General features: G+C 42.7%; 1 protein-coding gene across 1 annotated transcript in view; it reads left to right on the top strand.

The window, feature by feature from the left end:
• The window catches only part of ctnnbl1 (catenin beta like 1), a 168,888-nt gene that overhangs the window by 109,952 nt on the left and 31,693 nt on the right, over nucleotides 1-27,243 (top strand). The window contains exon 11 of the mRNA XM_062979756.1: nucleotides 9,997-10,178. Within this exon, the coding sequence (XP_062835826.1) occupies nucleotides 9,997-10,178 (182 nt within the window). The remainder of the gene's footprint in view (nucleotides 1-9,996; nucleotides 10,179-27,243) is intronic.

Genomic DNA, 27,243 nt, shown 5'->3' with positions numbered 1-27,243 from the left:
TGCAATCTGGATCCCTTTGTCTCCTTTGATTCCCTTAAGTCAGGCATGGGCAAACTTGGACCTTCTCTCCAGGTGTTTTGGACTTCAACTCTCACCACTGGCTGTTAGGAATTGTAGGAGTTGAAGTTCAAAACACCTGGAGGGAAGTTCCAAGTTTGCCCGTGCCTGCCTTAAGTACCACCCTCCTGAATGTTAAATTCTTGTACAAATGGTTATCCTTGATCGGTCGCATCCTCATGGTAACTTCTCGATATAGCCTCAAGGTTCAACTCACTTTTGGGTTCTCCCCCATGTTCTTATAGTACTTTTAACTTCCTCCATGTTTACAAGTCTCACTTAGTGCACTTTGATCAGCCCATCCTTATGTTTTATTGCTGCGTTTTAACTTTGTCTTATTAATGGTTTGATTTTAATCGTATGTTTTAATTTTCATTCGTGCATTCTCAGTATTTGATGTTTTTGTAGGTATACTTGTTTTGCATTTGTAAGCTGCCCTGAGTCCCTGTGGGGAGATAGAGGCGGGGTACAAGAATAAAACTATTATTATTATTATTATTATTATTATTATTATTATTATTATTATTTATTATGACACAGCAAACAAGATGTTGTTGTTGTTGTTATTATTGACACAAAGACATAGGATGACAGAACAAACAAGATAGATATGCTGGATTTCATATCACAAAATCACAAGTCGAACACTTCCCAAGTGTCTAGGACTGTGTGATGTATTTTCGAATGATGCGCGCAGATCCCAGCAGGGTGGCCTTTTGCAGCTGACAGATCGTGATTTTGTCAATGTCTATTGTTTCCAAATGCCAGCTGAGATCTTTTGGCATGACACCCAGTGTGCCCATCACCACCGGGACCACCTGCAGTGGTTTCTGCCAGAGTCTTTGAAGTTCAATCTTGAGGTCCTGATAGCGGCTGAGTTTTTCCTGTTGTTTTTCGTCAATGCGACTGTCACCTGGGATGGCGACATCAACGATCCAAATCTTTTTCTTTTCCACAACTGTGATGTCTGGTGTGTTGTGTTCCAGAACTTTGTCAGTCTGGATTTGGAAGTCCCACAGTATTTTTGCGTGATTATTATTATTATTATTATTATTATTATTATTATTATTATTATGGATTAAATGGGCATCCAAAGCCTTTGGGAACGCAGTCCCAGATACCAACCAAACATGCAAGTGGAAGAAAGGGTTCGCCTAGCATTGGGCTGTATGTTTTCTGGGCTGTATGGCCATGTTCCAGAAGTGGCCCCGTGCATTTGAGGACGTTTCACCCACATCTCCTGACATTTCGCCCACATCTATGGCAGGCATCCTCAGAGGCTGTGAGGTATGGAGAACCCAGCATTATTGGGTTGTATTGGCCTTTACTTTTCCTCTTGTATTGGAAGGGATCAGTGCTGACTCAGAAGAAACTGCCAAGATTTGTTCTTTCTCTCCTCTTTCTCTCATCTGCTCATGTTCCGGCTCACCCTTCGCAGTGGCTCAGCTTTCGGTTAATGTTTCAGGTCTGAACAAATTGGGAGCTACGCCTCGCCGACTGAAGCTGCGCCTGCTCTCAAGCCCCTTTTTCCTTCTTCTCCTCGCCTCTTGTTTCCTTGGCGTGGAATACAAACACGCGTCCACCGCGGTGGTTTGCAGCAGCATTTTCAGCAAGGAAAACTGCTTTTCTTTCCATCCGCACCTGCTGCTGGCAGCGGGTGTGGAAAATCAGGAAATCCAGGTCGATGTGCTAACAAGACTCTTTCAATTTGAGGCTGGAATTGGGAGGAGACATGATGTGTTATTTCTGCACATGCATTGAAAAGAAGCGAAGATGCATGAGGATGTGTCAAAGAAGGGCTTGGGTGAAGGGGACACAATCCAGCAGGCAGTTCTTCTCTGTGGAAATGGGCAAAGAGAGTGACTCTTTCACTGGCAATGTCAGGACCCAGGCTGCAGAGCACCAATAACCTTACACAGAGGCCAGAATCTATCTAATATCTTTATTAAAGAAATATATAAAGTCAATAAAAACAAGTGAAGAATATAGTTCAGAAGCAGACCTTTCAGATGAGGTCAAATATAGTCCAGAAATGTATTGTCCAATATAAGATATTAGAGTTCAAAGTTTTAATCCACTTGACCGAAAAACACACTTTGCCAAGCAATAGTGTGGGGAAATGACAGAGTCTTTAAAGTCCAATGTAGCTTGACAACAAGGCTGGAAAATAAACTTGATTCTTGGCTAGATCAAAGACTTGAAACGAGGCAAACATGAAGCATGAAACAAGGTCCGTGGCAAAACGTGAAACAAGGCAGGCTTGAAACTTGATCCGGGAAGCAAGGAACTGGGGTTACGAAGTCCACACACGATCTCTCTCCTCAAGCTGATCAATTGACTCCGCAAAGTTCCCCTTGCGACAAACACCTATATTGGGTCTCGTTTTCCCGCCAACAGAACACTTTCCCTAGAGAACGAGAAGCGAAACCCAACTCTGTCCAGATGCATGACTCCTTAGAATTTCCCAAGGGAAGCAGACCTAATCAGCTAGTTGTTTGGCAGCGATTCTCAGGCTCCGGCGATTAGCCTCTCTGACTCCTCTATCTCTAGTATAATTGTCCCTCCGGGAAAACGGGGGGGAGTTCTGCCCAAGGCCTGTTTGGCTGAATTCTTGAGGGCAAACATCCTCCAGGTGGAGAGGCTCCGGCTCTGGCTGAACCGGCGAAAATCCCATGTTTTCCTCTTCGTCTGCCACAATATTACTAGGAACAGGACTACAAGGCCCATGAGTCATCACAGGCAATCACTTGACGGCTGGCCTCTCCTGTCTCTGTGGTAGAATTAATGCAGTTTGACACCACTTTTAACCACTATGATTCATTGCTGCAGAATCCTTGCACTTGTTGTTATACAAGGTCTTTAGCCTTCTCTGCCAAAGAGGGATGGTGCCTCACCAAATTACATACAAATCCCAAATTCCATAGCAAAGAACTATGCCAGTTTGTTGGTCTAATAGCATATTTCTACAGCATCGATCCACCCTAAAACCTCTCAAGAAGAACTTCACCTGAAGTTGCCCATTTTAATGTTGATGATGGTTTTTGCTTATTTTTTGCTTATTTTTTGTTTTTGTTTTTGATTATTTTATTTTATTTATTTTTATTTTATTTATTTATTTAATAAAATTTATTTATTTTCATTTATTTATTTAATAAAATTTATTTATTTTTATTTATTTTATTATTATTTTGTTTTAGTTTTTGCTTGTTCAGATTGAAATATGGCTGGCAACACTCATCGCTCATGGCATTAGTTTTTCGCCAACATTCATAGGTTGAAAATTGCACATTCCACCACATCTTCAGGAAGGCAGTGTTTACCATTGGTCCCAAGCTTATGCAAAAGTATTTAAGACCTTAGTTGTTAATATTGGTTTATGAAGATTCATTCTATAGTGGTGCCAGTGAGAGAAGCAGAAACTGGAGGTGGGTTCAGGAGGAATCCAAAGTAGTAGAAAGTTGGGCTTCAACATCTTACTGTGGTGTTTATTTGGCTTTCAATAGACAGCATATAGGTTGAGCATCCCTTATTTGAAGCCGAGAGCCACGGTGGTGCAATGGTTAAAGCCTTGTGCCAGCTGGACTGCTGACCTAAAGGTTGGGTTGCTAACCTGAAGGTTGCCAGTTCGAATCTGCGAGACAGGGTGAGCTCCCATCTGTCAGCTCTAGCTTGCGGGGACATGAGAGAAGCCTCCCAGCAGGATGGTAACTCATCCGGGCGTCCCTTGGGCAACGTCTCTATAGACGGCCAATTCTCTCACACTAGAAGAGACTTTCTAGTGGACCCGTGCTGTGGCGCAGGCGGGAGAGCAAGCCAGCTGCAATCAGCTGCAATGAATCACTCTGACCAGGAGGTCATGAGTTCGAGGCCCGCTTGGAGCCTATGTTTGTCTTGTCTTTGTTCTATGTTAAAAGGCATTGAATGTTTGCCTATATGTGTAATGTGATCCGCCCTGAGTCCCCTTCGGGGTGAGAAGGGCGGAATATAAATGCTGTAAATAAATAAATTCAGTATGTTCTCATGTCACTTCTGACACGATATTTCCCTTATCTGGAAATACAAAATGCTCCAAGATTGTCCACATGGCTGGTTGAGACAGTGAGACAATTGCTTTCTGATGGTTCAGCGTAACACAAACTTTGCTTCATGTCCAAAATTATTTGAAATGTGTATGAAATTGTCTTCAGGCAATGCACATAAGGTAGGTATGAAACAGGAATGAAATTCCATGTTTAGACTTGGGCCACATCTCCAAGATATCTCATTGTGTATAGGCAAATATTCCTAAATCTGAAATCCTAAACTCTTCTGATCCCAAAGCATTTTGAATAAGTGTATGCAACCTGTACCATTTTTTGGAGATTTAATCTGGTTGAATTTATGGATTTCAGTACAATAATAAGACACAGACAATACAATTATATGCATTATATTCATCAGCTTTAGACAGGCATGGGCAAACTTCGGCCCTCCAGGTGTTTTGGACTTCAACTCCCACCATTCCTAACAGCCTACCGGCTGTTAGGAATGGTGGGAGTTGTAGTCCAAAACTCCTGGAGGGCCAAAGTTTGTCCATGCCTGTCTAAAGCTGATAGAAAGAGAAAGGGATTTGTGATAGAAGTTAGACAATTATGCATTTTGTTTTAATGTGGCTACATAATTCATTAGCACAACCTTCAGCTGCCAAGTCTGCTTAACAAGGGCTGCTTCTATATTTTTAGTATAAGAATGGCGTAGAAAAGGCTCCCGTCAGGGAAGGGGCGAGTGTTGCCTTGAGCACTATTTCTTGCTCGATAAAAGGCACCGTTTCTGAGGACCGCGTTCTCGAGATGACAACGCAAAGCAGACTCCTGCATTATCAGGTTTTCAGGTGTTGTTTCTCCCGCTCTCCTTCATTGTCCTTTCCCTTGCACACACATGTAGCTGTCAGCGCAAGAAATATGAAGCATGATTAGCCGATCGATAAGGCCTGTTTTTCCCCTTGACACAGCCATTGCGCTCCATTCCTCTTCTTCGTTGCCCGTTTAAGGAGGGAGGCTTCAGCACAAAACACACACACACACACACAAACCGCTCTGTGTCCGGCACAGAAGGTCAGTGAATAACAAGACCCACTCCAGGACATCTTGTTCCCCGGCGCACTCTGCCTCGAGTGCAGAAATTGGCCAGCACTTGTCATGTAACACAGATACAGCCCTTTGCAGGGGACAAAATGTACAGTTATTGGTCTGGAGAGGTGGGAAACATTGCATCATTTAGGTCTAAGTCCTGTTATTACTCACAATAGAGTAGATCAGAGCTCGCCAGCATTGTGTCATGTTGGACTCTGACTCTGCAGGTCAGGGTTCGAATCCCTGTTTGGACATGGAAACTCTCTCAGTGACCTTGGTGACTCACATGCCTTCAGCCTCAGAGGAAGGCAATGGCAGAACTCTTCTGAACCAATATTGCCAAGAAAACCCCAGGATAAATTTGGCTTCAGATTGGTGATGGGAATCCACCTTCTCATCCTCCACCTTCGTAACTCAACAGATAGCAGTCCTAGTATGCAGCAGGTACTGGCTTGTTCAGTAGAGTCTCCTCTACAGTTCCATTTGGCGGGAAGCCTTAGCATTGAACGGTTGTGTTGTTAAAATGTGAAGTAGGGAACCCTGCACAGACGGTCGGTCAATGCAACTTAAGCAATGTGCAATCATTGAATTCTTGACAGTAGAAAGTGTCACCCCAAAGGAGACTCATCAGAGAATACAAGCTGTTTATGGTGATTGTGTTGATGTGAGTACTGTGCATCGTTGGGCGAGTAAGTTTAAAGATGTTGAGGTGGGAACATCTGACTTGTGTTACAAACAAAGAGTTGGACATCCTGTGTCAGCAACCACCGAGTGTCACAAGCAAAAGATTGACAGGTTGATTCAGGACTATCGTCGTATCACTCAGAGAGACATTTCAAGCATAATCGGCATTTCACAAGAATATGTGGGTCACATTATTGCTTTGCTTGGCTATTGGAAGATCTGTGCACGATGGGTCCTGTGAGATGCCGGTTGCGGAAACAGAGTGTCGACTTCTTGCGTGACGGCTTCAGAAAACTTATTCATTGTTGGCAGAATTTGTCTGGTGATTATGTGGTAAAGTGAATAGTGATAGTTAAAGAGCACATTCTAAGGATTATTTCTGCATTTGATTTATTAAAATATTCCCATCCAAACCCAAGTAACGAAAGTGGAGGCATTACTTTTCATTCAACCCTCGTATTGAGTGGTTAGACTGAAAATAACCCTCTCTTGGGGTGATTTCACCAGAAATATAGCAGAGTGCTAGAAGCACACTTCATAACCAGCAGGCACACAGCAACAGTAACAACAACAAAGATCATGCGTAATGCCCTTTAAAACTTTCTTCCATACTTCCTTATAATTTCTCTCTGCCATTTGATCTATATATTTTTTACTCCTAGGTGTTTTATTTTCTTAGTATCCATGTTCATTCCTGTCATTCTGTTTATCTCTTTTTTCTGTGTGGTTTACATCGTAATACATGGTTTCAGATTTTTAAATGTTAACTATGTTACACTCTAGCCTTGAGACACCTTTTCACCTAGCACCACACCAGAGTCCAGTAGTAATATCTACAAACGTTTATTAAGTAAAGCATGTACAAAAGGAAAAAAGGCATTTCCCAAAAGCGCAGTAGAGTAGAAAATACAAAATAGCAGCAGTCCAAAAATGGCAAAGTACATGAAGTCAAGAGAGCCAAAATCCATAGCAGTCATTCAAACATAAATCCATAAGCATGAAAACAAAAGAACTTTTTCCATGGCAAAGCCTTCATGGAACATAGGCAAGAACAGGAAACTAGAGTCATGAACTTGAGAGCCGAAACTGAAAAGCCATCCTAATGGCAACGTTGAGAGAGACTCTCTGAGAGGCACAAAATAAACACCACTTAATTTAAGCCCGACCAAGAAGCCATGAGATCATGCCAAACACACCTGGGTTTGAAGAACTTCTCACGGATTCTCTCAGAATGTCTAATTAGTCAATTTTTCACTCCCTCCATTCTCAAACTTAATCTGGCTTCTGGGGAAAACTTCAATTCAGCCAAATGTTGTTTCACAAGGGAACTGAAATCTTCACTTTCTGTTGCCTGGGAACAAGCACAGGAATCTCAAACAACAGCCTCCTTGGCCTGCAATTCTCTCTGATCACTAGCAGACTCTTCACCTTGAAATCCATCAATTCCCTCATCCTCTGAAAAATCCTCTGCCACAACAAACTACCAGACCCAAATTCATTTCAAAAACTTTTAGGATGATTTTTTGTTCTCTTACATTACAGGATTTGTTAGGATCATCATTATGTTGTTGGTGTATAAAATTACCTTAATTTCCTCTTTCCCTAAACTATATCCCTCTATTCTTATGGTATCCCTTATTTCATCTACCAAAACTTCCATACCTATTACGAATATGACAGTGGAAATCCCTGCTTGACTCCCCTTTGAGTACGAAATATGAAAATCCTCTGATATTCCCTCATTTGCTCTATTGCTGTTCCTTCCCTGTATATATCCTTTATTGTCTTTATATATGTATCTTCTAGTCCAATTTTTTCATTACTTCCCATAAAAATTCCTGGTTTATTGCATCAAAAGCTTTAAAGATGTCTAATTTCAAGAGTGCTCGTTTCTCCCTTCATCTGTGCCCTATTATATTAATTATATTCCTGATTGCCCTGTTTGTCTTTCCTTTATGTCCTGTTTAATTGTGTGGAACTTACAGTAGAGTCTCACTTATCCAACACTTGCTTATCTAACGTTCTGGATTATCCAACACATTTTTGTAGTCAATGTTTTCAATACATCGTGATATTTTGGTGCTAAATTCGTAAATACAGTAATTACTACATAGCATTACTACATATTGAATTACTTTTTCTGTCAAATTTGTTGTATAACATGATGTTTTGGTGCTTAATTTGTAAAATCATAACCTAATTTGATGTTTGATATGCTTTTCCTTAATCGCTCCTTATTATCCAACATATTCGCTTATCCAACATTCTGCTGGCCCGTTTATGTTGGATAAGTGAGACTCTACTGTACTTTGAAAGTAGTTGTACTCCAGAAACTTTGTTTTTGTGGCTGCCACAAACTAGGTTCAATCTGTTGTAGCCACCTTGGGACTGTGCTCAGAGAAAGGCGGGATATAAATTTCTCAAATAAATAAATAAATAAATAACCCAGAAACAAAAATAGTGTTACATAGTGTTATCTTTTTAAAGATTGTAAATCGATTAAATTTCCTTTCCTGTAAGTTTCCCAACGATCTTGTGCTGTGTGGCAGGATATAGCCATTTTAATATGTAAATGCGTACATTACTAATTCTCTGGAGGTTGATATGGTGCAAAGGAGTCTGTTTAGTTGTTAAGAAGGAAAGTAATGAGGGGTTTGGTTTTTTTTTTTTTTTGCCATAGTGTTGGTTGAGTTTTATACAGTGAAAGTGAGGGGACAAAATGTGTTACAGGAAAGAAGAATGAAACATAGCAGGAAGGAGAAAAGGGGAGAGGGAGGAGGAGGGGAAAGAAGAAGCAAAAAAAAAGGTCCAATGACTTCCCATCAGTCTCTCAAGTGTTCAGACTCGTCATTTATGATTCTTCTATCCATAAATTCCAAGCTACCTCCTTCTGCAGCGTTCTTTACAAACTGGATGTGTCTATGAAAAATGTATTTCCATTCTTCTTAATAAAGTCTCTAAAACCTGACCAATCAGTTTTCTTATTCCCGTCACTTAGTTTTTAATTCAGGCAGTCCATTTGTATTATGTCCAATACTTTGAGGATCCAGTCATCTACAGTTGGTATTTTCTTTTCTTTCCATATTCTCGCTGCAGTTCTCATATGAAAAAACATTCTATCTTGGTTTTTGTTCAGTTTAAGCCCAATAGGTACATTTTAGATTCTGATTTAAATTTTATTTTTAATATTTCTTGTGTCTTTTGATGGATCTTCTCCCAAAAGTTTTTAACTGTTTTGCAAGAGGAAATTAAGGTAAATTTATACAGCAACAACATATGTCTGTTTTTATTGTTGTTTTTATTGTTTTTTAAAGCTAAGTGTATTGTTTTAATCTATTTCTGTAAACCGCTCCGAGCCAAACTGGGAGTAGTGGTATACAAGTTTAATAAATAAAATAAATAAATAATTCCCACCATTGATGGATAAACATTCCAATTTCTCTGCCACATTTCCAGTATTTGTTTGAGCCTTTTTTGTCGAATTTTCCTAACTTTACCAGAGTATAATACCATCTGTATTGCATTTTATACCAATTTTCCCTGATATCCATTTCAACCGTAAATTTTAATTTTTTGGTCCATATTACTTCCCATTCTTTTAATGTAATATTATATCCAATATCTTTGGCCCATTTCACCATGCAATCTTTAATTTGTTCTTCTTCAATAGCCCATTCTAAAATTTGGTGGTATAATATTTTTATCAATTTTTTATTTCTTCCCATTATTATTTCCCAAAGTCCTTGTCCTCTTTTAAAACTCGTTTTGGTATCCTCTTTATAACATTGCTTTATTTGGAAATATTGAAACCAAGTTATCTGTTTGTATTCTTGCTTAATTTCTTCATATGATTTGATGGTTAATTCTCTGTTATCAGTTTCTTTTAAGATTTGTTGGTAGGTCAACCAATATTCACTGGTTAGTTCTCTTCTTTTTTTTTTTTTTAAAAAAAAAGGTAATGAAGTTTAAGATGCCTGAGATCCTGTTTTTCCTCTGAAGCTTAATTCCTGGACTTTGTGACTTGTTCGTCTTTCCATGAAGCCTCATCATGAATCTTTTCTCTTGTAGCGGAGGATATCTGGTTCAATATACCCCCAAACTGATCTAACATTAATCCTTCATTCGTTCTTCTTTATTTCCTCAGAGAGAAGAAAATTTCCAGGAGCAGCGCCTTGAAAGTGTTGGACCACGCCATGATTGGGCCCGAAGGGGCGGACAACTGCCACAAGTTTGTGGATATTCTGGGCCTGAGGACCATCTTCCCGCTCTTTATGAAGTCCCCAAAGAAAATCAAGAAGGTGGGGACCTCCGAGAAAGAGCACGAAGGTAGGGATGAAGCCTCAAGCGACCATCTTTCTGGGGAGAAGGATGACTAGAATGATTTAACAAAAGCATGGGCAAACTTCAGCCCTCCGGGTGTTTTGGACTTCAATTCCCACAATTCCTAACAGCCTACTGGAGTTGAGGTCCAAAACTTCTGGAGGGAGGGCCAAAGTTGGCTCATGCCTGGTCCAGAGCTTTTCTTTCCTCTCGTTCTTTTCTTTCCGCTGTTTTGCAATGGAGTGTGCTACTGCCTGGAAATCTGGTCACATCTTCTTTTCTGGAGGTTTTTGAACAGAGGCTGGATGGCCATCCATCAGGAGGGCTTGGGTTGTGTCTTTCCGCCTGGCAGAAAAGCATTAGACCGGATGGCCCTTGGGGTCTTGTTCAACTCTGTGTGACTTTGGAGTTCAACTCCCCAAAGAATTGTTGCAGGATGGCTCCGTGAAAGGATTTATAGTTTCCAAATTGCGACCTCCCTGAAGTGTCCCAGAAGTACGCAAAATACAACAGAGTCCTTTCTCAGCAAAAACACACTTCAGTCTGTCTATCAGCAGAGTCCAACTGCCAGCATCTGACCTTATCTAGACACTATTTACTCACGGATTCAGGTGTTCATCCAAAATATCTAGAGGCTTTAATCGTCACCGTTGCAATATATACAAATATATAATCAGGATATGCAGATCCTCTTTCAGTCTTGTCCTTGCAAACAGATCTCGGATAGTCCCCTATAACATAGGCAGATACTCACACTGAGTCACACAGGAGAGAGAAAGATGGATTCTGTCATCTTCCTTATATAGCCACTTGCTGACAAGTCATCAGTAAGGGACACTGGCTGATGCGACCCCTTTGCAATCACCCTCACATGGCTATGACTCACAATCCCTTGGGTATTGCATCATCACATTCACAGTTATTACCCAGGTACTATCAATATATTTATTTATTTGCGACATTTATATACCGCCCTTCTCACCCCAAAGGGGACTCAGGGCGGTTTACAAGTATATATACATAGAATATATTATATTACACAACTATATCGCAATATTATTAGTAATATTGCATGTAATATAAAGATACAATTATAATAGTGAATTATAATTATTATTACATTGTATTACATCATAATATTATAATATACCACATGTTCATCAAACAGTATTTTCTTTCATGATTAGAAATGCTGTACCAACACTCCAATCAGTGTGGTGACGACGACGATGATGATGATGATGATGATGATAATGCACTTTATTTATATTCCACTTTATCACCCCAGAAGGACTCAGAACGGATTACATTCTACACATATAAGGCAAACATTCAATGTCTTTTTCACAATGAACAACAACAACATACAATACACAGACCTTCCCCTTTCATCTCCAGCGTCTCGAGGTGATGCCCAACTCTGGCCATGGGGAGGTGCTCTTGTTCCATGTTCAATGCCAAGGAGCCTGTTGTCCGTAGACCTCTCCAGTCGTGTTGACAGCATGTCTGCATGGGGCACCCTTTTATATCTCCCTGCTGAGGCGATACCTATTGATCTACTCGCATTACGTGTTTTCGAACTACTAGGCTGGCAGAAGCTAGGTCTAACAGTGAGAGCTCACCCTGACTCGCGGCTTCAAACTGTCGACCCTCCGGTCAGCAGATTTCCTGCAGCTAGCAGTTTAGCCCACTGTTCTACCATGGCCCTTTCATTGTCCAATGACATTCTGGGAGCTGCCCAAAAGATCTGGAATACTAAACTGCCCTAAACTAAACCTCTTCAACCTGTGGCCCTCCAGGTATTTTGGACTTCAGTTCCCACAATATTGACTGTCAAAGAAGCAGGCAGTGGGGGCTTCTGGGAGTCAGAGCCCCAAACACCTGGAGGGCCATAGATCGAAGAGGCCTGGCCTAGATATAAATGGTTGGGCCTTTCCAATCAATATAAAACTCTCTTCCAGTGCCATTGAAGGGACAAAGCATGCACCAGTTTGCGTTGCTGGTGGAAGCGCATGGAGGCTGGTCCCCTTCCCATCTCCTCCTCCTCCTCTTCCTCCCCGCCTGGCGGTTAATTAGCTCTTGCATATGCACATCTGAGCTTGTCGTTTGAAGCTGTCTCTTTGATGCCAAACTCTTTTGAAAAGAGTAATGAGCCAACTGCAAATGTCACCTCCAAAGCAGTCGTGTTTTTTTTTTCCTCGCCCGACTCCCCAGCACTGGAGTGTGACGCGCACGTCAGGCGCTGCTGCAGACGCCAAACTACTTGTGGCTCCCGTTGTTCCCGGTTCCCCTCCGACAAACAGGCCCTCCCCGGGGAGACAAACAAACACCCTCCCCCCAAAAAGTGTTTGCTCACAAAGACCCAGAAGTTTCCATCCACCCAATGTGTTGCAGATTTCGGCGCTGTTCCTTTTTCTCCCTCCGAGCACAAACATTGCAAGAAATAGTCAGATTTCAGCATCTGTACTGGTTTGGGACCTGACTAAAAGAGCACCAACATTTGCAAGATGCTAATGGGGTTTCTTTGGGTGACCTGAATTAGGATCCAGTGGATTTGTAGACATCCAAACAGGTTTTGTCGGCCATCGGGTTTTGTTTATCCATTTTATTTATGAAAATATTTCTAGCGCATCCTACATGACAAAATCTCTGGGTAACATTGATTTCAGTCGCTTGAAATCATCTCAAACAGTCAAAAGAATTTGAAAATATACCGATACGCTAAAAATCGTTCCTAGGCACGGCATCTTTAAACATAAAACTTGATACTGGAGGCAGAAATAACATGGAAAGGATAAGGTTGCATTCCATTGCCACAAAAAAAATAAAGACAAGCAAGTCAACATATTTCGTATTCAAAGTTGGCTATAGGCACATTAGAAATGAAACATCCAGGTCAGGTAAGCCTTGGAGAAGTAAACAAAAACATTCTGAACTATAAGTTTCTTCCAAAATGCATCCAGGTTCCATTGTCCTGGATCTTGCCAATTGTTGTGGTAGCCTCTGTGACCCCTTCTACACTGCCATATAATGCAGATTATCTGCTTTGAACTGGATTACATGAGTCTACACTGCCATATAATCCAGTCCAAAGCAGATAATCTGGATTTTATATGGCAGTGTAGAAAGGGCCTGTGTCTGTAACACAATTTGGATTTGGATTTGGGTTTATATTTTTGATTTTGTAATCCGGTTTTCATTTTTGTATTTCATAAGTTTTTAGCAATGCATTTTTAAGTCACAAACTACTGAAAGAGCCAGTATAGAAACAGCAGCAGCAGTTGCTGCTGCTGCTGCTGCTGTTGTTGTTATATCTATACACAGTCATATGTAAAACAAACTCCAGGCAGTACTAGTCAGAAGGTTCAGAGTGTACTTATTTATTTATTTCGTGTCAAAAGCATTGGTACAGCAAATACATTTCAAATAGTGGAAATAAAATAAAAAAAGAAAAGAAATCACAAGCAACTAAATAGTTTTGGACCAAAAGCGGGCAACAGCAACCGCATTGTCTGTAGCTTTAAACAACTCCTCCTCCGTACATGAGGCAGGGCATTGTGGGCAAGCATACATATGCTGAGTTGTTTGTTCAGCTCCACAGTCACACAAGGTGGAGGATTCCTCCAGGTAGTGCCACCTTGCCAAGTTGTCTTTTGATCTGCCCACTCCACTTCTGAGTCTGTTCAGGGACTTCCAAGTTGCCCATTCTTGGTTGACCCTCGTGGGGGGCCATCCAGTTAGAATTGCCAGGTTTAGCTGCCCAGAGGGACACCCTTGCTGTTGCTGGAGGAACATCAAGAGGAGGGAGTGGTGGTTCTCATGAAGCCCTTCCTTGATTTGAGTCTGGTGGGAGGAGGCTGATAGTCATGCAGTGGGTGGCTTTCACAATGTTCGACCTTTTTTCTCTCACCATTAGCAGCAACTTCCCGTCGCACGTCAGGAGGGGCAATGCCAGCTAACTTGTAGAGTTTATCAACAGGTGTAGGTTTAAGGCATCCCGTGTACTTGAGAGCCATGTTTCACTGTTTAAGAGTTTGTCCCATTGAGGAGGTAGCAGGCTTGTTTCTCGTTGCTCTAGATTAGGACGTGGGTTCCAATAGCAGGAAAAAAAGATTCCACCTAAACATTAGAAAGAAGTTCCAGATGGTGAGATCTGTGAATATGCTTCTTTTGAGCTTTTTTGGAGATTCTGATGACCATCTGTCGGGCAGGCTTGGATTGTGTCTTCCTGCGTGGCAAAATGGGTTTAGACTGGATGTCCTTTGAGGGTCTCTTCTAATTCTAGGCTTCTAAGACCTCTGGTTTTATCCTGTGTTGAGTCTACTTCTCCCAAAGACATGCTCTTTGGGGCCTGATAGTTCACTTATCACACATTACGTGGATGATTGTGTTTGGGGAAGATATCCCAGATGCCGCCTGCCTTGTACTTTGGATTTCCACTGAATGAGGGGGCGAAGGGGAGCCAGGGCCAACCTTGATAGAGACTTCACAGAGCAGACTTTGCTCTCAGAAGGGAGTCCAATCTCCCTTGCCTTGCTTCGCTGGGCAGGTGAGTTATTGAGATCCACAGCCAGTCCGGCTAATTGAGACACCTGAGTCGTGTCCTGGGGACCAGCCAGACTGCAGCTGGAGGCAGGGGATGCTGGGCATTCAGGACCGCTGCTTGATCCCTTTACTTTGCCTTGCAAAACCTCTTGTGAAGAGGAGGCAGTTCGGTAAAACCCTGCTCTTGGATTTCCATTGGATTGAGTTATAATAGCCTTTAGGGCAGGCATGGGCAAACTCAGTCCTCCAGATATTTTGGACTTCAAACCACACAATTCCTAATCTGTGGCTGTCATCTTCAGAGGTATGTTGGAGGTGAGACTAATAATAATAATAATAATAATAATAATAATAATAATAATAATAATAATAAAACTTTATTTATACCCCACCACCATCTCCCCAACGGGGACTCGGGGCGGCTAGGGTATATATCCAGGGTGGCAGAGAGAAACCTTGTCTCTTTACGGAAATGTGAACGTTGCAATTAGCAAGCTTGAATTAGCATTCCACGGGGATATATACACTCCACTTGCCTCACTTCCAACAGAACTTCTGAAGATGCCATTAACCACAGGTGCAGGTGAAACATCAGGAGGGAATGCTTCTGGAACATGGTCATACAGCCCAGAAAACTCACAGCAACTCAGCAATTCGACAATACATTCACTCCCATACATTCAACACATGCATACTCACCGCCCCTTCCGTGGGATAAGAGAGGCAGGTGCCCAGAGTCTGCATTTCTTACAGATCTGACACATATTCCAAGAAGAAAGGGGTCTCCTTATGTGGAACCTCTTTGCTGTTGTTGTTCTTGATAGTCTGACAACCTGTCATTCAGCTCAGACGTGCTGTAGCTCCATCGTTTGCAGAACAGATGTTGTTTTTCTTCCTTCACGTAAGGAGCCATTGTTTCTGATTTACTTACCTTAAAGAGTCGTTGTCTCTGGCCATGTCTCTGTTTACACCAAAAGTTTCTAGTTATGTCAGAAGTTCAACTGTTTTGTAGCGGATTGATGCTGATAAATGGAAGCCCGCGATCCAGAGTCACCCACAGAACAATAACATGTTACTCAGGTTTGCAGAACAAAAATACAGGAACTTTACTGATTCCAAGAGATAAAAAAGTAGTATTTACAATTGTCCCTCTGATCACTTACAGAAGTCTACAAATCTGCTTCAGAGAAGAATGCAGTCCTGGTTCTTCTCCCTTTTTTCTCAGCAGCAAATAGGCCTCAAAATAGCAAGGCCTCTCTGAGGACACACTGCTGTCTTCACCAACAGTACTCAATCAGTAACTGAAAACTTGTCCAAACTGGTTCTGCAGCAGCAGAACAGAAACAGTATCAAATTAATCCCCAGATCTTTGCAGGCTCAGCCGATCGGCTTCATGCACTTTATTTTCCAGTTAACACACACAACACAGTGCCTTTGCAAACCCTGACAAGTTTTTCTTCATCAGCATTTTTCTTGCCACAAATAATCCAATCTTCACCTCCTTTGTTTTCTCCATAATGCAGTTTTCCAGGTTCCAAATTTCTTAGGGTGGTGTCTTCAGCCATGGCAGACCCCAATCATACAAGTTCATCCAATCCAATTATCACAAAAGCGCAATGCAATTTAAGAGAACAAGAAATGTAAACACACAGGATCTGACCTTGGTCCTTTCGCCTCAAATGCCAAAGACCACAATTCCCAGAAGATGGGTAAAGGTGTCTTTTTGGACGGTCATTGTGCTGACTACGGGATTGTAGACTAGCAGTCCACAAAGAAGAACCTTCCCAAAACTCATGAGAATTTCCAAGGAATGGCAGAACCACTTATTGCCTAAGAAAACCCTATGAGATCCATGGAATCACTGTAAGTCAATAAACACCTTGAAGGTGCACAGCTCCCCTTTATGAGCCCCCTTTAAGAGCTCTGAGATCTTCTGAAGAGGCCCTTCTCTCATTCCCACCATTTTCTCGGGAGCGTTTTAGTGGAAAGAAAGGGGACGGGGACTTCTTAGTGGTTGCCTCCAGGTTTTGAACTTCCTTCCAGGAAAATGAGTGTCTCCTTGTTCTGCCTTCACTTGCAAGTCAAAATATTCTTACGCCACCCTGAAACTGATTAGGATGGGCTTTTAAATAACTTTAACAAGTCTCAGTAATGGGAGAAAAGTGGGCTTTAAATGAATCAAATAAGGGAGGAGGGATAATAATAGTTTGAACAGATTCAAAACATTCTGATAAAGTCAAATGGGGCCACGCTTCTCCACCCCAGATCCGAGAGTAGCAACACCCGGGCCCCCCGTGTGTAAGCGTGCCCCACTTTTCAGCTAGAAACGCTTGACTATAAAGCCTGAAACAATGGCTGCTGTTTAATTTAAAGAATGGCATTAAGATGTTCACTAACGAGCAGTTTCTGTTAAGTAAGGATTAAAACGTGTGTCTTGATGGCTTTTGTTGTTTGTTAAGAGCCTCACCATCCAGCCGTGTCTTTCCTGCACATCTTCTCTCGCGCCCCAACATTGCTGCAGCCGGAACAAGTTCAGTCCTAAGTCTTCCTCCAGATCTTTGAGGGGCCTTCTTGGCTTGGCCTTTGTTGACCCAGTGTGACTCTTGCCTCTGGGCCCAGAACCATCTCTCTGTGATACAATAATTAGTTTAAATAATAATTTTAAAGGGGTATTGTGTGGTTTCCAGGCTATATGGCCATGTTCTAGCAGCTTGGCTTGGCCTTCGCTGACCCAGTGTAACTCTTGTCTCTGGTCTCAGAACCATCTCTCTGTGAAATAATAATAAGTTTAAAAAGCAATTTTAAAAGGGTGTTGTGTGGTTTCCGTGGCCGTGTTCTAGCAGCATTGTCTCCTGCCGTTTTGCCTACATCTGTGGCTGGCATCTTCAGAGGATCTGGTGGTAGTCAAGCAAGTGGAGTGTATATACCTGTGGAATTTCCAGGGTGGGAGGAAAGAACCATTGTCTGATGATGATGATGATGATGATGATGATGATGATGATGATGATAACCAGACATCACAGTTGTGGAAAAGGAAAAGATTTGGATCATTGATGTCACCACACCGGGTGAAAGTCGGATTGATGAAAAACAACAGGAAAAACTCAGCCGCTACCAGGACCTCAAGATCGAACTTCAAAGACTCTGGCAGAAACCAGTGCAGGTGATGGGCACACTGGGTGCCGTGCCAAAAGATCTCAGCCAGCATTTGGAAACAATAGACATTGACAAAATTACGATCTGTCAACTGCAAAAGGCCACCCTACTGGGATGTGCGCGCATCATCCAAAAATACATCACACAGTCCTAGACACTTGGGAAGTGTTCGACTTGTGATTTTGTGATATGACATCCAGCATATCTATCTTGTTTGTTCTGTCATCCTATGTCTTTGTGTCAATAATAACAACAACAACAACAACAACAACTAGTCCTACTACTCCTACTACTACTACTTTATTTTTATATCCCGCCTTCATCTCCCCAAAGGCACTCAGGGCGGCTTACATGGGGCCAAGCCCGGGTAATTACACAATTCATGTGAAGTGTACCGTTAGCAAGCTTTTGAGTAACCTGGCCTTTGTTCCCTTTGAATTTGTTCCCTTTGAAAAGTTTGTTGCCTGGAGGCATCCTTTGTCTGGGTGAGCCTAAATAGCATTTAGTAGCCATGAAGCTGTCAAGTCAATCAGTGAGGGTATCTGCATAGAGTAGCCTGTTACCTGGAGGCACCCTCTGTTTGGGAGGTGTTGACTGGCACTTGATTGTTTGCTGTCTGGAGTTCCCCTGTTTCTGAGTGTTGTTCTTTATTTACTGTCTTGATTCTAGTGTTTTTTAATACTGGTAACTCAATTTTGTTTATTTTCATATCCTCACTGATTGACTTTGCAGCTTCGTGGCTACTCAATACTAATCAAATTTGCTAATTGCAACATTCACACTTTCTTTATGCAGTCAAGAGTTCTTTCTCCCAACATTATGACACAGATATATATACACTCCATTTGCTTCACTGCCAGCAGACCTCTGAAGATGCCACTAGCCACAGATGCAGGCGAAACATCTACTGGAACATGGCCATACAGCCTGCAAAACTCACAGCAACCCATTAAAATAATAATAATATGCCTTCCTGATCTCTTTTCAGTTTAGCATGAGGCTTGTGCAGCGGAGATGCCTATTGCGTGGCCTGCAGAGCGTGACAGTCCGGTCTGGCCTTTCTGCGCTTAAAGGATGAAATAGGGAGGCCCGTCCTTGTCTCTCGCAGGGTCCGCAGCCTGGCAAAACAGTCTGCAAACGCCTTCCACCTCCTCCGTGTCCGGCTTCACGGCTCATTAGCGCGGAGGCCTCATTACAGCAGCGGAGGAGATGACAACCTCTGGGAAAAGGCTTGACAAATGGCTGGGTTGGCTTCGCCCGGCGATGCATGCATGGCCTCTTCCAGGACTTGGCTCTGCGATAGAGGAGCGGGTGGGGGTCTCCAGGGGACAATGGGATACGGTCTTTAAGTAGGGATCCCCAAAAAGAGAGAGAGAAATGGAAGAGAAGGGAAAAGGGAGGAAAGGAGGGAGGACAATGGAACGAGAGTGCAAAGGGGAGTCTTATTACGATATGCTTTAATAGAAGCTGTGTCACGACACAGAGGCCTTAAAGAGCCACACACACCTTTTAGTCCAACAAAAGGTTTATTGCAAAACAATAATATCCTCAGAGACACTTAACTTCAGTGTCTCTGGCCAAAACTCAAAGAATTTACCCAAACTGGGCTCCAAAAAGCAAACGGAAAATAACCTGGATTAAACAGAAAGAAAACCCGGATTAAAACACAGTCAAAGCAAACAGCAAGCAAACAGCTCTGAAACCAAAAGAGTTCCAACAAGCAGCGCTGTACCCAAAGAGTTAAATGCAAAAAGGAGTTATCCAAGCCAGCCAAGGTCCTAGCGTCATCGTAGAGGAAGTCCAAATAAGCATTGTTTTTAAGGTGGTCAAACAAAGCCGTAGTCGAGTCAGTCCAAGAGTCCAGGAAGGGAGAAAGCTACTCGCAATAAGCCAGTCCAAGTTGAAGAACCACCGGAACCACGAACGCCAGGCTGTAGAACCCGAACCCAAAACCCAACAGGAAAACAGGCAGCGACAAATCCACTGACACTTTGCTTTCTGCAAAGATTCCCCATTTCAGAGCCTACTTTTAACTTACACATCATCATCCGATGAGTTGGGCTCCACCCCATCATCATCTCCTACAGCTGTCCTTGTCTTCACACGTGAACCCGTTTCCATCCCTCCAGTTCCTCCATCTTCTGTCAAGACTTAGGTTTCCCCATGACTCGGATTTATCTTCCTTTTGCCAATCCTCATGTCCCGAAAACCCCACAAACGTGTCACTAGAAGTTGGCTCTGCACATATATCCCTTATCTTTTGTACCTTAGTCCAATCCATTGTGTTCTCCCCATCCTCATCACCCCCAGACCCATCATTCCCAGAGAAACCCATAAACAACTCATCATCTGTAGGAGCAGTAAGTATATCCCAGATCTTCTTCCTCTCCCGTTCTTCATCTGACTCCTGCTCCCGAGTAACCCTTTTGGTGCCTCTATTCCCATCCACCACATCTCCTTCCTCACTCATCGACTCCCCGCCACTTGAAAACCCTTCAAATGTGTCTTCATCAGTAGGTGCCATAAGTATATCCCGGATCCTTTTCCTTTGCTGTTCTTCATCTGACTCCTGCTCACAAGTAGCCCTTTTCCCCCTACTGGTACTCCTACTACTGCTTGCAACATTACTTACTGGCTCAACTACAACAAGCTGACCATGTGTCCATTTTTGTAGAAATTTATGTTCATGTGCAGCAAAAGCAGTTATGTCTCCTGAGCATTTATATGCTCCAAAACCTGTCTTTTTTGCAGTCCATGGTATCTGCAGAATCATAGACTGCATGGGCCATCTAGTTCAACCCCTTCTGCCATGCAGGAAAAGCACAATCAAAACACCCTCGACAGATGACCATCTAGATCTTCTAGATTCCTAGAAGAGCTTTTCTATCTTTTGGAGAGCGTTTTGGGAGGTTAGGAAAAACTAAAGGAGTCCGTGGGCACAGCTGAAAGCTTTGGGGGTCATATCTGGCTCCGGCACCACCCATGAACTAAGCTGACTTCAACCAAGGGTGCATCCACATAGTGGAATTAATGCAGTTTGACACCACTTTAACTGTCACGAGACACTGCTCATTGGAAAGAGGACATCAATGGGCAATGCAAGTCTGTGTTCCCCATTTGCACAACTTGGTTTCGTGCCCCCAATGGGTTCTTCCTTCCTTCCTTTTCCCCAGATCTTCACGCTCTTCTTCCGGGGACGAGGCTCAAGTCTTTTCTGTGTTTCCTGTCAAGAGATTATGTGTAAAACAATGTTTATCCTCTTACTCAAAGCCTTTCTCCCAGCTGCTGGCATTTGGGTATTACCTCGGCGTGGCTTGGGCCACTTTGCCGTGATTACGGAATTTCACGCTGCCAATTAAACTTTGCAGAATACCTTTTAAAGGTGTTTATCTCCGGGAACTTTGTAGGCTGATGCGGCATCTAGGTAGTTAGGAGATACATTCTTGGGGACACTCCGTCTTTTCTCTTGCTTTCTCGTTTCCCTTCACCAAGCTGGATCCTCTACACCTCCCATCATCCTCAATCAATGCATTGCTTGGGGATGGTGGGAATTGGAGTCCAGCTTGCCTGGAAAGTAGAAGATATCATACCCTCCTCTGTTGGAGTTGTGTCTATGTCATCGGGTGCATCCACGCTGTAGAACAAATGCATTGTCGAAGGCTTTCATGACCAGGATCACAGGGTTGTTGTGTGTTTTCCGGGCTGTCTGGCCATGTTCCAGAAGTATTCTCTCCTGACGTTTCACCCACATCTATGGCAGGCATCCTCCGAGATTGTGAACGAATGCAGTTTGACACCACTTTTAACTGCAACAGCTCAAGGCTGTGGAATCTTTGGAGCTTGAAGTTTGGTGAGGAGGCACCTGCCGTTTTTGGCAATGAAGGCTGAATTTAGGCCTTGCAAAACTACAACTTCCATAGCCTTGAGTGATGTCAAACTACATTAATTCTGCAGTGTACAAACCCTCATGAAAGACTCTGTGGTACATCTCTAACCTTCCAGAAATGAATCCTATGCCACTAAATACAATAGAATCTCACTTATCCAAGCCTCTGGATTATCCAAGCCATTTTTGTAGTCAATGTTTGCAATATATCGTGATATTTTAGTGCTAAATTCATAAATACAGTAATTACAACATAACATTACTGTGTATTGAACTACTTTTTCTGTCAAATTTGTTGTATAAAATGATGTTTTGGTGCTGAATTTGTAAAATCATAACCTAATTTGATGTTTAATAGGCTTTTCCTTAATCTCTCCTTATTATCCAAGATATTCGCTTATCCAAGCTTCTGCCGGCCTGTTTAGCTTGGATAAGTGAGACTCTACTGTAATTGTTTTCTTTTCCTCTCTAAATTTCCGGCATTGCAGAGAATGAATCCTTGCAAACAATTCATGGCTAGAAGGGAGAAGAATGCTTTATTGGGGAAACACCCTTATTCCCATAGCTGATTGGCTGATGAACCAGGAATATATATGAAGATAATAGTCACAAATAATAACAACATCAACAATTCTGTATTGTCGAAAGCTTTCATGGCCGGAATCACTGGGTTGCTGTGCCTTTTTTGGACTGTATGGCAATTTCCCGGTAGCATTCTCTCCTAACGTTTCGCCTGCATCTGTGGCTAATGGCTTCTGCAGAAGTCTGTTGGCAGTGAAGCAAGTGGAGTGTATATATACCTGTGGAATAATGTCCAGGGTGAGAGAAAGACCCCTTGTCTGTTAAAGAAAGTGTGAATGTTGCAGTTAGCATGCTTGAATAGTGTTGAGTAGCTATGAAGCTGCAAAGGCAATCAGTGAGGGTATCTGCATAGAGGTAGCCTGGCCTCTGTTGCCTGGAGGCACCTTCTGTTTGGGAGGTGTTAACTGGCACTTGATGGTTTGTTGTCTGGAGTTTCTGTTTTCGAGTACTGTTATTTATTTATTGTCTTGATTCTGGTGCTTTTTAATACTGTTAACCCGATTTTGTTCATTTTCCTGGTTTCCTCCTTTCTGTTGAAATTTGACCTTGCAGCTTCATGGCTACTCAAATGCTATTCAAGCTTCCCAATTGCAACATTCACACTTGCTTTAAACAGCAAGGGTTCTTTTCCCCATTCCTGGACATTACAGATGTATACACTTTGCTTGCTTCACTTCCAACAAAACCTCTGAAGATGCCATTAGCCACAGGTGCAGGCAAAACGTCAGGAGAGAATGCTGCGGGAACATAGCTATACAATCCCAAAAACTCACAGCAGCCCATTTCTGTTTTGTATGCACATAGCCTGGAAGTAATTTTGTACGCAGCATTTTAATCATTGTGTGCCCGAAGCTAAGCTTATGTGTATTGAACCGCCAGAAAAGAAAGTCTCCCATGCAGATAATTTTGGAATTTGGAGCATTTTGGATTTTGTAATTCCAAGCAAGGGATGCTCAATCTATAAGAATAAATGTGTATTTATTCTGTACTGTAGTATTAAGGCAATTTAACACCACTTGAAATGTCCTAGCCCTGTGCTATGGAGTCATGGGAATTGTAGTGTGATCAGGCACCAGGCCAGAGGACACAAAAGACCTTGTAAAACTGCTCGTTCCAAGATGATAAGGATGATGATGATGATTATTATTATTATTTATTTATTTATTTATTTATTTATTTACAGCATTTATATTCCGCCCTTCTCACCCCGAAGGGGACTCAGGGCGGATCACATTACACATATAGGCAAACATTCAATGCCTTTTAACATAGAATAAGACAAACAAACATAGGCTCCAAGCGGCCTCGAACTCATGACCTCCTGGTCAGAGTGATTCATTGCAGTTAATTGCAGCTGGCTTGCACTCCCGCCTGCGCCATAGCCCGAGCCCAATGATTATGATGATGATGATGATGATTTATTAAATGCCTCTCTTCACAGCTCGACATGGGGCTCAGTGCAGTTAGAATACATCATCATCATCATCATCATCATCATCATCACCATCACCATCATAAAATATGTTCACATATTTCTATCAGACACACATATTAAAATGCATGGAACAAAGAGACATAGAATGTGAACTTAAAATTCATAGGATCTCATGACATTGAGCTCTGAACTCCCACCCTATTTTCTGGCAATAGACTAGTGTCAAAGTGCATTAATTCTGCAGTGTAGATGCACCCTCTGTCGCATCCGGTCCTGGCCAAATGCAGGGATGCTAATCCAGGATGGATTTTTCTTTCTCCCATGAATTTTTAATTAGAGCTTTTATCTCTTCCGGCAACAACATTGCGGCTCTTGCCTCTTGTTTCCCACTACCTTCTCTTTTTCTCCCAGTGTACAAACAAAAGTCCTTTTGTGATGGGAGAGGTTACATCCGCCTAGACCCAGAGGCCGTATTCTGTGCCCTAAATCTCCAAGCTGTGCCATGGAGATAGGCAGGGTCTGTTTAATCGAGGCGAACTTGGGAGAGTTTGAAAACAGCCGCAGAACCTCATGAAATCCTCCTGCCTTTTGCACTCCGAGGGGACCGCTTTCGGTGCCTAAAGGACGGCAGAGATTGGCAGCCCAATAAATGAGGAATTGGATCGTCTTGCCGGTCTCTCTGCCTCGTGTCAGTGGCACCAGATATCTTAAGCGAGCGCTTTGAAGCTGACGCCTTCCCAAGCGAGAAGGCATTTCCCCTTGTCTTTCCCCATTAGGCATCTCTGCACTTCGGGGCGTGAATATCTGACTGTTTTATCCCTGCATGTGGTGGTGAGCAATTTCTGCCGTTTCCTCCTCCGTGGTGGGAGAAAAGCAATATCCACGCATCCTGAATCCTCTCTGTGAAGAAGGCTTGCCAGAAGAGATGCCATAGCTCTCGGTGAAACACAAAGATCAAACTCCTCTGGCAGGCTGACCAGGCCCCTTCTACGCAGCGGTATAAAACCCCACATTATCTGTTTTGAACTGGGTTATATGGCAGTATGGACTCAAATAACCCAGTTCAAAGCAGATACTGTGGATTATCTGCCTTGATATTCTAGGTTATATGATTGTGTGGAAGGGCCCCCAGTCAATTGTACATTATGACTTTTCAATTTCTATTTTACCATCTATATATATAAAAGAGTGATGGCATCAGGGCAGCGGACAAAACAACAAAACTACAGGCCCCCCAACCTCGAAATTTGACAACACAACCCATCATTCACGGCTCTAGGTTGATACAACAAAGAGGAAAGAAAAATAAAGTCCTAATTACAGGGAGAGGAATAATAGTTTTTATCCAATTGCTGCCAGTTTGAAGGCTAAGCTCTGCCCACTTGGTCTCCTAGCAACCTACTCAGCCCAGGGGACAGGCACAGTTAGGCTTCACTTAGGCCTCTTCCACAGATTATCAGATTTGAACTGGATCATATGGCAGTGTAGACTCAAGGCCCTTCCACACAGCTATATAACCCATTTAGAATCTTATATTATCTGCTTTGAACTGAATTATCTTGACTCCACACTGCCATATAATCCACTTCAGAGTGCATACTAAACATAAAGACAACCATACAACAGACATTCAATACCACCACTATCTCAACAATTTCTCACCAACACCACCAGACAACACCACAGCAACGCGTGGCCGGGCACAGCTAGTCATATATATTCGATGTTGCACGTACCTCGCTCTTTCCTTCCTCCCTTTCTCTCATACACCTCCTGCTGCTCCCTCTTCTTCCTTTCTTCCCTTCTTCCCTTGCTTTCCCTCAAACACCTTCCTCTTCTTCTTTCCTTCCATTCTCTTCTTTCTCTCCCCTTCTTCCACTTTCTTTTTTCTCCCTTTGTCCCTTCTTTCTCCTCCTCCTTTGACTTTCCTTCTTTTTTTCCCTTGCCTTCCTTCATACCTTTCCCCCTTTTCCTTTCTTCCTTCCTTTTTCCTTCCTTCCTTCCTTCCTTCCTTCCTTCCTTCCTTCCTTCCTTCCTTCCTTCCTTTTTCCTTCCTTCCTTTTTCCTTTCTTTCGTTTTCCTTTCTTCCTTCCTTCCTTTTTCATTCCTTCCTTCCTTCCTTCCTTTTTCCTTTCTTTCTTCCTTTCTTTCTTCCTTTCTTTCTTCCTTTCTTTTTCATTTCTTCCTTCCTTCCTTCCTTCCTTCCTTCCTTCCTTCCTTCCTTCCTTCCTTCCTTCCTTCCTTCCTTCTTCCCTTCCTTCCTTCTTACTTCCTTCCTTCCTTTTTACTTCCTTCCTTTCTTTTTACTTCCTTCCTTCCTTTTTTCTTCCTCCCTTCCTTTTTCCTTTCTTTCTTCCTTTCTTTTTCATTTCTTCCTTCCTTCCTTCCTTTTTACTTCCTTCCTTTTTACTTCCTTCCTTCCTTTTTCCTTTCTTTCTTCCTTTTTTTTCATTTCTACCTTCCTTCCTTCCTTCCTTCCTTCCTTCCTTCTTCCCTTCCTTCCTTCCTTCCTTCCTTTTTACTTACTTCCTTCCTTTTTCCTTCCTCTCTTCCTTTTTCCTTTCTTTCTTCCTTTCTTTTTCCTTTCTTTCTTTCTTTTTTCCTTTCTTCCTTTCTTCCTTCCATCCATCCATCCTTACTTACTTTCCCTCACCTCCTTTCTTTCCTTCCCTTCCTCCCTCTCTCCCCTTCATGCACATTTCACTTAGCAGCAGCCAATCTGCATCACTTTCCCATCCACATGAGAGAGGGCCACTTCACCTATCAGTAACCAGTCTGGTCTGTTCTCTTTCTTTCCCTCAATAGCATGACTTCCCTGGATCTAGACACTAAGAGGACCCTAGTGCCTAGATCCAGGGAAGTTCTGCTCCCTCTCTCTTCTATCCTGCCTTGGTTAGACCACACCAGGAATCCCACTGTGTCCCATTCTGAGCACTGCAATTGAAAGGAGATGTTGACAAGCTGGAATGTGTCCAGAGGTGGACAACTGAAATGATAAAGAGTCTGGAGAACAAGCCCTATGAGGAGCGGCTTAAAGAGCTGGGCATGTTTAACCTGCAGAAGAGAAGGCTGAGAAGAGACAGGATGAGGGCTATGGATCAAGATGTGAGGAGAGGTCATAGGGAGGAGGGAGCAGGCTTGTTTTCTGCTGCCCTGAAGACTAGGATGCAGAACAACGCCTTCAAACTACTGCAAAGGAGATTCCACCTGACCATCAGGAAAAACTTCCTGACTGTGAGAGCTGTTCGGCAGTGGAACTCTCTGCCTTGGAGTGTGGTGGAGGTTCCTTCTTTGGAGGCTTTGTAACAGAGGCTGGATGGCCATCTGTCAGAGGGGCTTTGAATGCGATTTTCCTGTTTCTTGGCAGAATGGGGTTGGACTGGGTGGCCCACAAGGTCTCTTCCAACTCTAGGATTCTATGAATTCTGGGCTTGAAGGGGGTGGGTTTTTTAGTTGCCACTTTTTGG

Source organism: Anolis carolinensis, chromosome 4 (assembly GCF_035594765.1).
Source record: "Anolis carolinensis isolate JA03-04 chromosome 4, rAnoCar3.1.pri, whole genome shotgun sequence".
In the NCBI taxonomy this organism is placed as follows: Eukaryota; Metazoa; Chordata; class Lepidosauria; order Squamata; family Dactyloidae; genus Anolis; species Anolis carolinensis.
Note: the sequence above shows the minus strand (reverse complement) of the source record. Positions and strands in the feature narration are given on the sequence as shown.